Genomic DNA, 14,914 nt, shown 5'->3' on the forward strand with positions numbered 1-14,914 from the left:
CTATTCTCCCTCATCCTCCCTCCACCCTCCTGATATCGCCACTCTCACCACTGATCCTGAGGGGTTCATCTGTCCTGAATTCCCTGTATTTCCAGTTCTTGTCTGTGCCAGTGTACCTCCTCCAGTCCAACCGGATAGGTGAGGTAGATTGGGATCATGATAGTGAAGAGGGGGGGAGGAAGCATTTAAGAACTAGAGGAAAATTGTATGTTTCAGCCTTGCTACACTGCATTCTGAACTCTTCCTGGCTCGTCACATCCCCACAGCTCTTCTGCAAGGGGATGTCCAATTTCCCCCAGATGGGCCCTGGGTCCCCACTCTTCAATCCCCCTCATTCACAATGCTATGATTTTTTGGGGGGGTCTTTGATGCCTGATACCTGATCCCTTCGATTCCTTGTCATCTCATAGGCTGGTGTGCATTTTCCATGTGGGCTTTGTTGTTTCTCAGTTTGATGGCCCCTTGTTTATCTTCCAGCCTATGGAACCCCAGATTCTATATATTTTGACAACTGGGCACCATCAGCTTTCTTCAAGTGTGACATTCTTTAAACTAGTTAGCAGAATAAAGATATTAAGGACTGAAAAATTACATTTTAGGTTCACGTTTGATTCATTTCACTTCAAAATTATTTTCAAAAGGATACTAAAGGTGAAGGGAATTAGTGTGTGTCAGTTTCTTGCATAATAAGCTTTTTTCTTTTTTTTTACTAGATCCAAAAAAGATTATTTTTGCCTCAAGAAAAGACCTATTGAGACTCTTGGCAGTTGTTGAAACATGACCTTTGCTAAGAATCATCAGGGCATTTTAAAAGATTCACAGTTCAGGTGGTGGATTGTTTTCTCCCAAAGTGCCAAATTATGATTTTTCAATTGGACTCAAATCTTGCTTTCTCTTTAAAGCATGTTAAATTTTCATGATTGTTTTTAAAAGCATGTGCAGTTATTTTCTAACTTGATTTTCAGTGCATATATTCACAATGATATAACTCACTGCCATCAATCGCAATTCATTGTGAACCTGAACTACTACTTAGAGTTTCTGAGACTATGTATTTTTATAGGAGCAGATAGTGGTTTTGAACTGCGAACCTGTGGTTTGCAACCTAATGCCTAACCCACTGTTTCACCAGGGTTCCTTTAAGTGGATACAGCACATTTTTTTCTTTATAAGTTGATATGCTTTGTTTTATTCTACCTTTACTTTAGTAAGGTTATTTTTAATGTTTCTAAAATTATGTTTCTGGTAAGGTTTACATTAAGTAAGACTTTAGACTTAAGGGATAGGTGTGAAACTTATGAATGCTTCTATTTTAAGTGTCTGTTCAGGAAATTATGATAAAAAATATAGGTTGAACCTGTTATCGCTCAACCTATTTCACAGACATAGATAAAAACGTGCCCTCCACTGACAGGTAGCATACTCTGTGAAAAAGGTGCATCTAGATGCTTTCCATAGAAAAGCCTGTTAGATCTAAGGAAAATATCTCAAATTATTAACCAAATTTTTATTTTCTGTGATCAGATTTGCTGTGTATTTTAATTTATTAGCACTGACTAATGCTCTATGAGGGAGGATAATATTTTCTCTTTTCCCCCTAAGCAAAAGGCCAGAGATAATAGAGCTGCGTTACGCATTAATAAAGTGCAGATGTCAAACGACTCCGTGAAAAGACAACAGCAGCAAGATGGCATTGATCCCAGCTCACGTATTGATTCGGATCTTTTTAAAGATCCACTAAAACAAAGAGAATCAGAACATGAACAAGAATGGAAATTTAGACAGGTATGAGGTTTTTAAAATAATTTTCTTTTGTAAATAACATTTTTGCTTTTTTTAATAGCGAGCTTCTTTTTCAGTTTAAGAGTATAGCTCTTGGTAGTGCAAGAAAAGTTGATCATAAAGAGACTTGTAGCCTTTCTCAATTTTAGTTTGATTCCAGATATTTATTAACATATTGTGAACAATGGAATACTGTCCATAGTGTGATGAATAATAGCGTTTCTTTATAAATATGAATCTAAGAAAGTAAGCTGATAAATTAATTTTTTGGTTCTGTTGTTATTTTTTCAGGATATTTTCTTCCTTAACGTGTTTTAATTACATTTATTGTTTCCTCAGCAAATGCGTCAGAAAAGTAAGCAGCAAGCCAAAATTGAAGCCACGCAGAAACTTGAGCAGGTGAAGAATGAACAGCAGCAACAGCAGCAGCAGCAGCAGCAGTTTGGTTCTCAACACCTACTAACACAGTCTGGCTCAGAGACACCAAGTAGTGGGATCCAGAGTCCCTTGACACCTCAGCCTGGCAATGGAAATATGTCTCCTGCACAGTCATTCCATAAAGACTTGTTTACAAAACAATTACCGAGTACTCCTACTTCTTCATCTTTGGATGACGTGTTTGTAAAACCACAAGCTCCACCTCCTCCGCCAACTCCATCTCGTATTCCCATTCAGGAGAACCATTCTCAGTCTCAGAGTTCTCAGTCATCGTCTCCACAGATCTTTTCACCTGGATCTTCTAACTCCAGATCACCATCTCCAATGGATCCTTATGCCAAAATGGTTGGTACTCCTAGACCACCTGCCGGAGGCCATAGTTTTCCCAGAAGAAATTCGGTTGCACCAGGGGAAAACTGTGCACCATTATCAACAGCCTCTAGGCCCATTCAGATAAGTGAAACAGCTACAAATAGGCCTTCACCAGTGAGAGATTTGTGTTCTTCCTCCACAACAAATAGTGACCCCTATGCAAAGCCTCCAGACACACCTAGACCTATGGTGACAGATCAGTTTCCCAAACCATTGGTACTACCCAGATCTCCCGTAGTTTCAGAGCAAGCTGCAAAAAGTTCTCTAACATCTGGGACCAGTGATCCCTTTACAAAACCATCTCCTAGGGCAGATGTGTTTCAGAGACAACGGATCCCTGCACGGCCTTTGTTGACACCTATATCTATTGAAAGTGGTCCTGGACCTTTTAAGACTCCAATGCAGCCGCCTCCATCCTCCCAAGATCCTTATGGATCAGTGCCACAGGCACCAAGGCGAATATCTATCGACCCTTATGAACGACCTGCTTTGACACCAAGACCCATAGATAGTTATTCCCATAGTCAATCCAGTGATCCATATAGCCAGCCTCCCCTCACTCCACATCCAGCAATGAATGACTCTTTTGCCCATCCTTCAAGGGCTTTTCCCCAGTCTGGATCAAGGACAATATCTCAGGACCCATATTCCCAACCCCCAGGAACTCCACGACCTGTTGTAGATTCTTACTCACAACCTTCAGGAACAGGTCGGTCCAATCCAGACCCTTATTCTCAACCTCCTGGAACTCCCCGGCCCACTACTGTTGATCCATATAGTCAGCAGCCACCAACCCCTAGGCCGTCTACACAGACAGACCTGTTTGCTACATCTGCAACTATTCAGAGGCATTCTGATCCATATGCTCATCCTCCTGGAACACCAAGACCTAGAATTCCTGCTCCTTATTCTCAATCACCAGCAGCACCAAGGCCAAGGATTTCAGAGGGTTTCACTAGGTCCTCAATGATAAGACCAGTCCTCATGCCAAATCAGGATCTTTTCCTACAGGCTGCACAAAATAGAGGACCAGCTTTGTCTGCCCCTTTGGTAAGACCACCTGATTCATGTTCTCAAACACCCAGGCCTCTTGGACCTGGTCCTTCAGACACATTTAGCCATGTTTCTCCACCTGTTGCCCATGATCCATATGATCACTCTCCAGTGACTCCAAGATCTCAATCAGACTCTTTCGGAACAAGTCAGGCTGTTCATGATGTCACTGATCATCAAAGACCTGGTTCAGAGGGGAACTTTAGTGGATCTTCAAGCTCTCCACTGAATTCTCAAGGTCAGCCATTTTCTACCATCTCTCAAATTCCTGGACCTGTACCAACTTCAGGAGTAACTGATGTGCAGAATACCACCAATATGACTCAAGCAGATACAGAGAAATTGCGACAGGTAATTGTTAGATTCTTCTAAGCATTATTCAGAGAAAGCTATTCATTTCTTTTGTTGTTGTTTTGGGTTTTTTTAAATCATTTTATTAGGAACTCATAACTCATCACAATCCATGCATACATTAATTGTGTAAAGCACATTTGTACATTCATTGTTGTCATCATTCTCAAAACATTTGCTCTCCACTTAAGCCCCTAGCACCAGCTCCTCATTTCCCCCCTCCCTGCTCCCCTCTCCCTCATGAACCCTTTATAATTTATAAATTATTATTTTGTCATATCTTACATTGTCCAGTGTCTCCCTTCACCCACTTTTCTGATGTCCGTCCTCCTAGGAGGGGGTTATATGTAGATCCTTGTAATTGGTTCCGCCTTTCTAATCCACCCTCCCTCCACCCTCCCGGTATCGCCACTCTCACCACTGGTCCTGAAGGGATCATCTGTTCTGGATTCCCTGTGTTTTCAGTTCCTCTCTGTACCAGTGTATTTGTAAGGTAGAATTGGGATCATGATAGTGGGGTGGGGGAGAGCGTTTAGGAACTAGAGGAAAGTTGTATGTTTCATGGTTGCTACACTGCACGTTGACTGGCTCGTCTCCTCCCCGCAACACTTCCATAAGGGGATGTCCAATTGCCTACAAATGGGCATTGGGTCTCCACTCTGCACTGCCCCTTACTCACAACGATATGATTTTTTGTTCTCATGATGCCTGATACCTGATCCCTTCGGCACCTCGTTATTGCACAGGCTGGTGTACTTCCATGTGAGCTTTGTTGCTTCTGAGATAGATGACTGCTTATTTACCTTCAAGCCTTTAAGACCCCGGGTGATATATCTTTTGATAGCTGGGCACCATCAGCTTTCTTCACATTTGCTTATGCACCCATTTGTCTTCAGCAATCCTATCAGGGAGGTGAGAACACCATGATATGATTTTTTTGTTCTTTGATGCCTAAAAACTCATCCCTTTGGCACCTTGTGATCACACAGGCTGATGTGCTTCTTCCATGTGTGCTTTGTTGCTTCTTAGGAAAGCTATTCATTTCATCAACAAAAGTGTTATATTTTTTTGTAGAAATGATACTGCAAAAAAGGACATTGAAATTGGTAAAATTAATACCAATTGAATTGGATATATTTTATATCTAATTTTAATCTCAATAAACTCGTAGGAAAATCCTTAAATTGAAAGCCTTCAATTTATTACGTAGCAAGGAAAGGACCCAAATTATCAATTTATTTTAGATAACATTTCTGGTGAATAGCCAAAACAAACCCACTGTTATTAAATTGATTACAACTCATAGTAACACTTTAGGGTTTCTAAGGCTTTAAATCTGAATAGGAATACTCGCCTGGCAGGGAGATACCATGATCACGAAGGTGGTTTTCCCAGGGCGAGGCTCACCCATTCCACTCTGGGTTTCTTAGTTATCTTTATGGAAGAAGATCACCAGGCCTTTCTGCCGTGAAGCTACTTGGTGGGTTCCATCTATCAACCTTTAGGTTTTTCAGTTGAGAACTTAAGTACTATGCCACTAGGACTCCTCCCTATAAAGATTTTAAAAGCTCAATTGACCTTTATAAAACTATTATCAGAAATTTGAATAACTTAAAAATGTGTTTTTCTTCCCATTCAGCGGCAAAAGTTACGTGAGATGATTCTCCAGCAGCAACAACAGAAGAAGATAGCTGGTCGACAGGAGAAGGGGTCACAGGATCCACCAGTAGTGCCTCATCCTGGGCCACCTCAACACTGGCAACCAGAGAATATCAACCAGACTTTTATCAGACCTCCACCTCCCTATCCTGGGAACCTTAGAACTCCCGTTGTACCTCCCCTAGGGCCTAGATACGCTGTTTTCACAAAAGACCAGCATGGGCCCTATGGTCCTGATGTTGCTGGTATGGGGATGCGACCTCATGGATTTAGGTAATGCTTTTAATGTTCCGTTATATTTAAATTGTTGTTATAGGCACAGATAAATAATATTACTTAATAATAAAAAATTTGTAATTATAAAAATTATACTGTTTCTACCTCTATAGTTTCTGAGGTAAAATCAACTTTTTTCTCTGAGAGGCATAGTTCCCCCCCCGCCCCCCCCAAAAAAAAAAACTTCCAAAGACTGTAAAAGCATTGGCTTTCATAATAACTGTATTCATTGTATAAATTATTACATTTTAACTATGTAAATTTTATAGTGACTATATTAACATTGAATTCCAGCAGTAATAGTATAGTTTATAATGTAAAGTAAATCACATATAACTACCACATGCAGTTAAAGTCTCCTAGGACAAGGTGACAGTAGTGATAATTGTCCTCTCCATTAATATTATAAACTTCCACTCTCTTCACTTAGGGTGTAATTATTCTTTGATTTTTAAATTTTAAGACTATTTTAAGAACTTTCCATGATTATATAAGGTTATAAAATTCTTGGTAGTGAATCATGTCCATATTCCCTTTTTTGTAGTGACTAGTAGAAATTTTAAAGCCAAACTTAAGCTGATGGGTGTTCAAAAGTAGATTTTTTTTTTCAGTCTTATACCTATCTTTGTTCTTAAGTTATCTTTAGTATTTCCTAGAGTAAAATAAAATATATAGAATTGAGCCATGTATTATATTCATTTATGAAATCTTTGTATGCTGCCTTATTATTTTTTCTCTTGCTATTTCCTGTCCTACTCTTTCGTTTGGTTAGGCTACTTAGTGTCATACCTGTACTGTTGTCTTCTCAAGAACTGAGGCTTCCAAGTTTATTGGTCTCGTCTGGTAGATCTCCTATATTCATGCAAATATCCCCCAAATCACCTTCTTCCTTGGAGTTTCCCTGAACAGTGGGAAAAAAATAAATGGGCTCTGCTCTTAATCATAAATTCTAATAGCACTGTCTTTTTCTGAGCAGTTTGTTCCATCTGCTTCATGATTGTCTTTATTTTATTTATTTGTTACAGTGCAAAGCTTTTAGAGTTCAGATATGGTGTACATTATAGAATAGTTAGAAAAATTTATTTGCATATGGGCATTTTCTAATGATATTTTGGCTTTTGCCTCGTTGTTATATTTGACAATTATAATATACCTATAACTTAAAGCTTTTCCTTTATTTATTCTAAATTTAAACTTAATGTAATACTTTGTATTCAAATTAACTGTTTGAATTTTTTTTTTTTTAGATTTGGATTTTCAGGAGGTAGTCATGGTACCCTGTCAAGTCAGGAACACTTTCTTGTGCCTCCTCAACCAATGCAAGGACCTGGAGTTCCTCCACAACTCAGACGATCAGTACCTGTAGATATGCCTAGGCCTTTAAATAACTCACAAGTTGGACTTGCTCAGCATTTTCCACCACAGAGTCTGCCAGTTCAGCAGCATAATATACTTGGACAAGCATTTATTGAACTGAGGCATAGGGCCCCTGATGGGAGGCAATCGCTACCTTGCAGTGGTTCTGCTGACAGTGTTATAGAAGCACCTTCTCATCCCAGACATGGAAGCTTCATTCCCCGGACAGACTTTCCAGGCCCTAGACACCCAGACCCCATGAGAAGACCTCCCCAAGGTCTACCCAATCGGTTGCCTGTGCATCCAAATTTGGAACAAACACCACCTTCACAGCAAGAGCAAGCTCATCCTGCACATTCACCTTCGGTGGTCATGAGATCTCTGAGTCATCCATTAGGCAGTGAATTTTCAGAGGCTTCCTTGTCAACACCTACACCAGCTGAAACAACATCTGATTTGCAGACTACCAACCAATCTTCTGATGGTCTTGAAGAAAAACTTGATTCTATTGATCCATCTGTAAAAGAACTAGATGTTAAAGACCTTGAGGGGGTTGAAGTCAAAGACTTAGATGATGAAGATCTTGAAAATTTAAATCTAGATACAGAAGATGGCAAGGGAGATGAATTGGACACTTTGGGTAATTTGGAAACTAATGACCCCAACTTGGATGACCTCTTGAGATCAGGAGAGTTTGATATCATTGCATATACAGATCCAGAACTTGATTTGGGAGATAAGAAAAGCATGTTTAATGAAGAACTAGATCTTAATGTTCCAATTGATGATAATCAGTGCATGTCTATTGAACCCCCCAAAACAGAGCAAGAAGACAAAAATGTGGTTGCATCTGATAAACATTCTCCACAGAAAAGCTCTGCTGTTACCAGTGAGGTAAAAACAGAAACACTGTCTCCAAATTCTAAAGAGGAAACCAAGTATAAAATTGAGAAAAGTGAAGATAAAGGTACTGTTGACATTCCCTGCTCACAAGTTTCTACTAACACAGACCTTAATGATGGAGAAAAGACTTCTTCGCAGCCTTGTTATCCAGATCTTCCTGAAAAAACAACTAATCAGGAAAATTCCAACTCTAACACAAGTGTTCAAGGATCCGACCAGCTGCCTGCTAAAGAAAGTATAAGTTCTTGCGACATAACTGGATCTACTCCTGTCCTCTCAAGTTTACTTACTAATGAAAAATCAGATAATTCAGACATGAGGTCTTTGGGGTCTCCACCACCAACCTTGCCTCCATCACCATCCAATCATGTGTCAAGTTTACCTCCTTTAGTGACAGCACCTGGTCATGTTTTGGATAATACCATAAATTCTAATGTGGCAGGAGTTTCTAGGGTAAGCCATACTTTTTCTCAGGGTGCACAGGTAAATCCAGGATTTGTTCAGGGTCAGTCAATGAGTCACAATTTTGGGACAGGAAAATCTACAAATCAAACTATGCCTCTGACAAGTCAGTCTGGTACCGGTGGTATATCTGGACCTCAACAGCTCATGATTGCTCCAACATCAGCCCAGCAGAATAGAGAGAGGCCCCTCCTTCTAGAGGAACAGCCACTGCTGCTTCAGGATCTTTTAGATCAAGAGAGGCAAGAACAGCAGCAACAAAGAAAAATGCAAGCCATGATACGTCAGCGGTCTGAACCATTCTTCCCTAACATTGGTAGGACTTTATATTAAGTCTCAATAGCAATCAATATGGGTGTGCCTAGTCTCCAGTATTCTTTAAGATGACAGGATTAAAATTATGTTTGGAATAGTGCACTGGGGCTTATATTTGTATTTTTCTTTCAGCTTTTAATTGAAAGTGAGTTCTTTGAGGTTTGGGGAAATCAAATGATTCAATCAGTTGCAGGCCCTTAGTCAATACCATCATTAATCGTACTGTGTTTCCATTAAATAGTATTTTTTCTTTTCAACGGTAACATTGATATTTTATCCTATATGAATTACTAATTGTATCAAATTCACCCACCTCTTTTTTCATTTATACAAAAGAGACTATTTTTTACTGGCCTTTTCATACAGTGAGTTGTCAAGAAATGGATATATCTTTTTAAGAGTGGTAACTGATACTGGTGCAGTGCAATAGTATTGGAAATAATTATAAGTTCTCAGTCCTGGTGTTAAATTTTAAAAAGTAATTCTAATTAACATGAAAATTTGGATGGGGGCAGATTGTTTTACTTTAGATTACTGTCATACTCAAGTTTGACAGATTTCTTGTTTTAATTCTTGTAGGGTAAGCTATTAAGGTATATTTTGTTTTACTGAGATGGGATTCAATTCAGAATAAGGGTCTCGTAATTTCTTACTTATTATAGAAACCTTCAGTAATTATTAAATAATAAAGAATAATACTTTATATATTACATAATGTTATGATAGTTATTTTACCTCTTAATATACCTTAAACAAAGTACTGTGAAGTATATAACTTTAAAATATTTTTCTTCTTTAGATTTTGATGCAATTACCGATCCTATAATGAAAGCAAAAATGGTAGCCCTTAAAGGAATAAACAAAGTAATGGCACAGAACAATATGGGCATGCCACCAATGGTTATGAACAGGTAGGTGACAGTGTTTCTCATCCTTAGAGTCCACCAAGAAGTGCTCTCTAGCCCTAGAAAGCATGCATAAGAACTGAGAAGCCTATATTCAAGAAATGAAAAATAAATATTAAATAGTTAATTTCCCTTTATTTCATGGTAAATGGACTAGTATTTAACAGAAAAGTTTAGAAGATTGACTTGATCAGAAAATCCACAATATGAATGTGAATTCATTTAAATACTGTGAGAATTGATAATACTAACTTAATAGATCTTCGAGACAAGATCTTTCATTCTAAATAGATGAAGATGTAAAGGTAAACGGAAACAAATGAAACTACATTCAGAAAAGAAAATGTTATTTGAGATAGTGAATTCAAGTGTTTGGTTATTTTTCCTTCTATCAAAAAGAACAATAGAGAGAGCAAAGACTAGGTAGGACATTTACAGTAACCGTAATAGGTGATTAAGGCAAATGTGAATTTCACTCTAAAATATCTGGAGGCTTTGTGCCCAAAAGAAATATTCTTTGATGGTTACCAAGGATAAAAGAATCGTCTTTACCTAGGGAATAGATACACAGTGACTTGAGGGAAGTGAAAAGGATACACAGTAAAGAGGAGGGTAGGCAACACAACTTGGCAAAGGCACAGGAAGCCACTAGGAAATACATAAAAGTGAAAACAGCAAAGGTGTAAATAGTATTATAGATCACTCTGTAATAATAGCAATAAACTGTCTTACAATTACCTAGTTAACAAGTTGTTATAGATACTCAAACTGAACAAAGTGAAAAGATGAATGAGACTCCCAACTGTGAGTATACGAGGAGGTACCCTCCCCCCAAAAAAAGATTAAAAAATTTTTTTTCAAAGCTATGTATTTACTTTTTTTTTTTTCAAAACAACCTTATCACCTTCAAAGTACTTTACATTACACTTAAGACATAAATCTGCGATTCCATTCTTGGAAACATTTTTCAAACTCATTTGTTTGGATGGCTGACAGCACCTCCCTCGTTTTTTTCTTCACTTCTTCTACATCGTCAAATCGCTGTCCTTTCATGTCCCTCTTCATTCGTGGAAACAAAAAGAAGTCGCATGGAGCGAGGTCAGGTGAGTAAGGTGCATGGGCAAGAGAGGCATGCTGGGTTTTTTGTTTGATTTTTGGGGGGTTTTTTGCCCAAAACTAGCACATTGTGATGATTGCGTGAGCAGGTGCATTGTCATGGCAAAACCAGTCCCCTCCCCCCCATCTGCCACAAATCAGGCCTTTTTTGTCACACACTGTTATGCAATCTTTTCAGAACTCTAAATAGAAAGCTTAACAGTCTGACCAGTGGAACAAACTCCAAATACACTATCCTCCTCACATAAAAAAAAAAAAAAAAATGAGCATCATCTTGATCTTTGATTTCACTTGACAAGTATTTTTTGGCTGAGGTGATAGCATCTTCCACTGGCTTGATGGATGTTTGCTTTTGGGGACATAAGAATAGCACCGTGTCTCGTCACCAGTAATGACGTTGGAAAAAAGTCAGAGCTGTTCTTTCAAAGCTCGGAATGTTTCCACTCAACGCTCTTTTTTCCTGGTTACTCAGAACCCAAGTCACAGATTTCACAGCGATTCTTCTCATTCCCAAATCTTCCTTTGAAATTCGCTGAACCACGCTCCAAGGTAGTCCACATAACTTCCTCTTGTCTTCAATGGTCCGTTGTCAGTCGTCAAGCACAAGTGCATGAATTTTGTCAACATGTTCGTCCATTTGGGAAATTGACAGAAATCCAGAATGAGGTCTGTCATCAATTAACATTTCTCCTTTTTTGAAATGAGAAAACCACTCACGTACCTGAGATTTTCCAATAATTCCAACCTTGTAAGTATAACAGTTTCTGTGGCATTTTTCCTGAGGAGGAAACAAAATTTCACAGCCACGTCCTGTTCTCTTAAATCAGCCATCACAAAAAAATGAGGCTTGAGCAAAATTGCTTTTAGGAAAAAATTCACTGTGGCCAGAGAGAACCTTTCCAGGTGACACCACTGGGTACACTATGCTCGCTTAGGAGGAACAATGCTTACTATGAAAGCTCTGCCTAGCGGTGCTTTTTCCGGTTTATTTTGGGTACCCCTCGTATATACAGTTCATGGAGGAAATTTCTAAATAGGCTTGTTTATGTGCTGTAAATATATCCAAGGGTATATTTGCATCTGGGGACAAGGTTCTAAAAACATATTAAGCATCATCAAACACCTTGATTGAATGAGTCACCGAGCTTGGAGCCTTAGGACTTTAATCTTAGGATATTTGAGGTCAGTTGGTATAATGTAGTCCACAAAGACAATTTTATCTTGTTTTAATCATTTTCTCAGGGACTCTTAAAATAATCCATACATACATACATTATGTCAAGCACATTTGTACGTTGTTGCCATCATCATTTTCATAACATTTTCTTTCTACTTGAGCCCTTGGTATCAGTTATTTTCCCCCTTCCCAACCCTCTCTCCCTCATGAACCCTTGATGATTTATAAATTATTATTTTTTTCATGTCTTACACTGACTGCTGTCTCCTTTCACCCACTTTTCTGTTGTTCGTCTCCCTGGGAGGGGGTTATCTGTCGATTATTGTGATTGGTTCCCCCATCTTCCCCCAAAGACAATTTTCTACATTCTACAATGGCTTACTGTGGTATTAAAAGCTTGAAAGTGGCCATCTGAGATCCAACTATTGGTCTCTTCATCTGGAGCAAAAATAGGACAAAGAAAATAAAAAGATTCAAGGAGCTAATTCATCCAAAAGTCTAATGAACCACACAGCCTTCCAGTACCTTGAGACCCAAAGAGGTAGACAGTGAATACCTACCACATCTGATCAGGATCATAATACAATGTCCTGGACAGACAGGGAAGGAAAAAAATGTAGGAAAACATTCAAAATTAAGTTTTAAAACAACCAAACTTACTGATCGGATAGAGATTGGTGGAACCCTTGAGATTATGACCCTTAGAAACCCCTTTGAAACTGAACCCTCTCTCAGAAGTCAGCATTTTGCCAAACAATAGACCTATAAAATGAATGAGAACATCAGTGACGGCCATATTCCTCAGTCCACTCAACCATATGAGACCAGCAGGGAAACATTTGCCCAGAAACATTGCTCAAGGTAGTAAGGAAGAGGAAAATCTGACCATTAGAAGTGAATACCCAGGGAGGACTGAGAAAAGTGCTGGTACATTGAGGAATTGCAACCAGTCTCAAAACAAAATGTGCTTAAGTTGTTGAATTTTAAAAAGCCTTCACTACAATAAAGAGTTCAGTAAAATCTAATAACCACAAGCTGAATTTGAATCAGGAGTAAAAGTAATGAGTAAGAATAACTTTGGTAGCTAAGAGTTCGAGGGTTTTATAAGTCTTTTAACACCTAATACATACATGCACACACACACACACACACACACACGGAAATTATACATTGAGGGCTATATGGTTTAATGACTACCTGGATTTCTGAAATTAAGCATATTTATTCTTTTAAGGGAAAGGAAATGCCACAGGGCAGTGTCTTTCAAATTTTGATCATGGACTAAACCAAAATGATACAGAGGTTTGTTAGAAATGCAGGGTCCTCAGTTTACTGCAGACCTCCTGAAAAAGAATACCTGGAGATGTTTCCATTTACTCCTAATTTTGGTGAACACCATCCATGATTCTTACATATATTTATTGCTATTTAAGAACTTAGTCAGTGGAGCAAACATTGATAAAAACCTTGAACAAAAAGGAATGTATAATATTATGGAATTGAATGCAAATCTGCATCAATAACATTGTACACTGAAGAAATTTGAAACTTCTAAGAATTTATTTGTCTTATTCTTTGGAGAAATTTCAAAATTGGTTACGAAGCACTGTTGAAGTCAATGAGCTGTCTGATGTTCATTATTCAGCAGTATTTGTTAAGAGCTTATAATATGGTCTTCAAAATTAAATCTTGCTCTATCAGAGTCGTATCTCTACCTATTAGCTATATACTGACAAATTTAGGGGTATATGAGGCAGATTGTACTCGTCTGTTGAGTATATCAAAGAAGTGGAAGCTGCAGTCCCCTCTTAAAACTTGAGTATTGGGAGGGAGGGGGAAAAAATAGGACCTAATGCAAAGGGCTTAAGTGGAGAGCAAATGCTTTGAAAATGATTAGGGCAAAGAATGTACAGATGTGCTTTATACAATTGATGTATGTATGTGGATGAATTGTGATCAGAGTTGTATGAGCCTCTAATAAAATGTAAAAAAAATTGAGTATTAACAAGGGCTCAAGTACAAAGAAAATGTTTTGAAAATGATGATGGCAACTTATGTACAAATATGTTCGACACAATGGATGGATGTATGGATTGTGATAAGAGCTGTAATATCTCCCAATAAAATTATTTTTTAATTGTGTATTATGGTAAATGGGGACATTAGGCAGGGAGTGATATTTGAATTAAGAGAGATTCCAGACCAGAGAAGATTAAAATACATATTCCAAATTTGAATAGTATATGAATATAATTTTCAGCATATCATGTATATATCTTGATATATTTAAGAATTTGGTAACTCCTGAGTAAGTGTTGCCATGTAAAGAGTGATTTGTCTCATGAGGGAGGGGGGAGCGGAGAGGGAGGGGAAAAAAGAGGACTTGATGAAAAGGGCTTAAGTGGAGAGTAAATGCTTTGAAAATGATGAGGGCAAAGAATATACAGATGTGCTTTATACAATTGATGTATGGATTGTGATAAGAGTTGTATGAGTCCCTAATAAAATGTTTTTTAAAAAAGAGTGATTTTATATAACTTTAATTAGAATGAATGAAACTTACCAACTGCTTTTAACCATACAAACTATTTATTGGCCATTCATTACTTCTGTTTGCTTTAATATTAGCTATGGAAATCTAAAAATATAGGAAGCTTCTTAATTGAGATACGTCCTTTATTATAAAACAACAGCTGACATATCAATTATTTTCTTAATAAAGATTAGAAAAAGGGATGGTTTTCTTAGA

General features: G+C 38.1%; 1 protein-coding gene across 15 annotated transcripts in view; it reads left to right on the top strand.

Moving 5' to 3' along the window:
• KMT2C (lysine methyltransferase 2C) overlaps nucleotides 1-14,914 on the top strand; it is a 327,314-nt gene that overhangs the window by 260,068 nt on the left and 52,332 nt on the right. For all 15 annotated transcript variants that reach the window (XM_075550191.1, XM_075550199.1, XM_075550194.1 and 12 more), the window contains 5 exons: nucleotides 1,603-1,785; nucleotides 2,122-3,996; nucleotides 5,636-5,928; nucleotides 7,179-8,968; nucleotides 9,767-9,878. In XM_075550191.1, the coding sequence (XP_075406306.1) occupies nucleotides 1,603-1,785; nucleotides 2,122-3,996; nucleotides 5,636-5,928; nucleotides 7,179-8,968; nucleotides 9,767-9,878 (4,253 nt within the window). The remainder of the gene's footprint in view (nucleotides 1-1,602; nucleotides 1,786-2,121; nucleotides 3,997-5,635; nucleotides 5,929-7,178; nucleotides 8,969-9,766; nucleotides 9,879-14,914) is intronic.

The sequence above is a fragment of the Tenrec ecaudatus genome, chromosome 5 (genome assembly GCF_050624435.1).
Source record: "Tenrec ecaudatus isolate mTenEca1 chromosome 5, mTenEca1.hap1, whole genome shotgun sequence".
Lineage (NCBI taxonomy): Eukaryota > Metazoa > Chordata > Mammalia > Afrosoricida > Tenrecidae > Tenrec > Tenrec ecaudatus.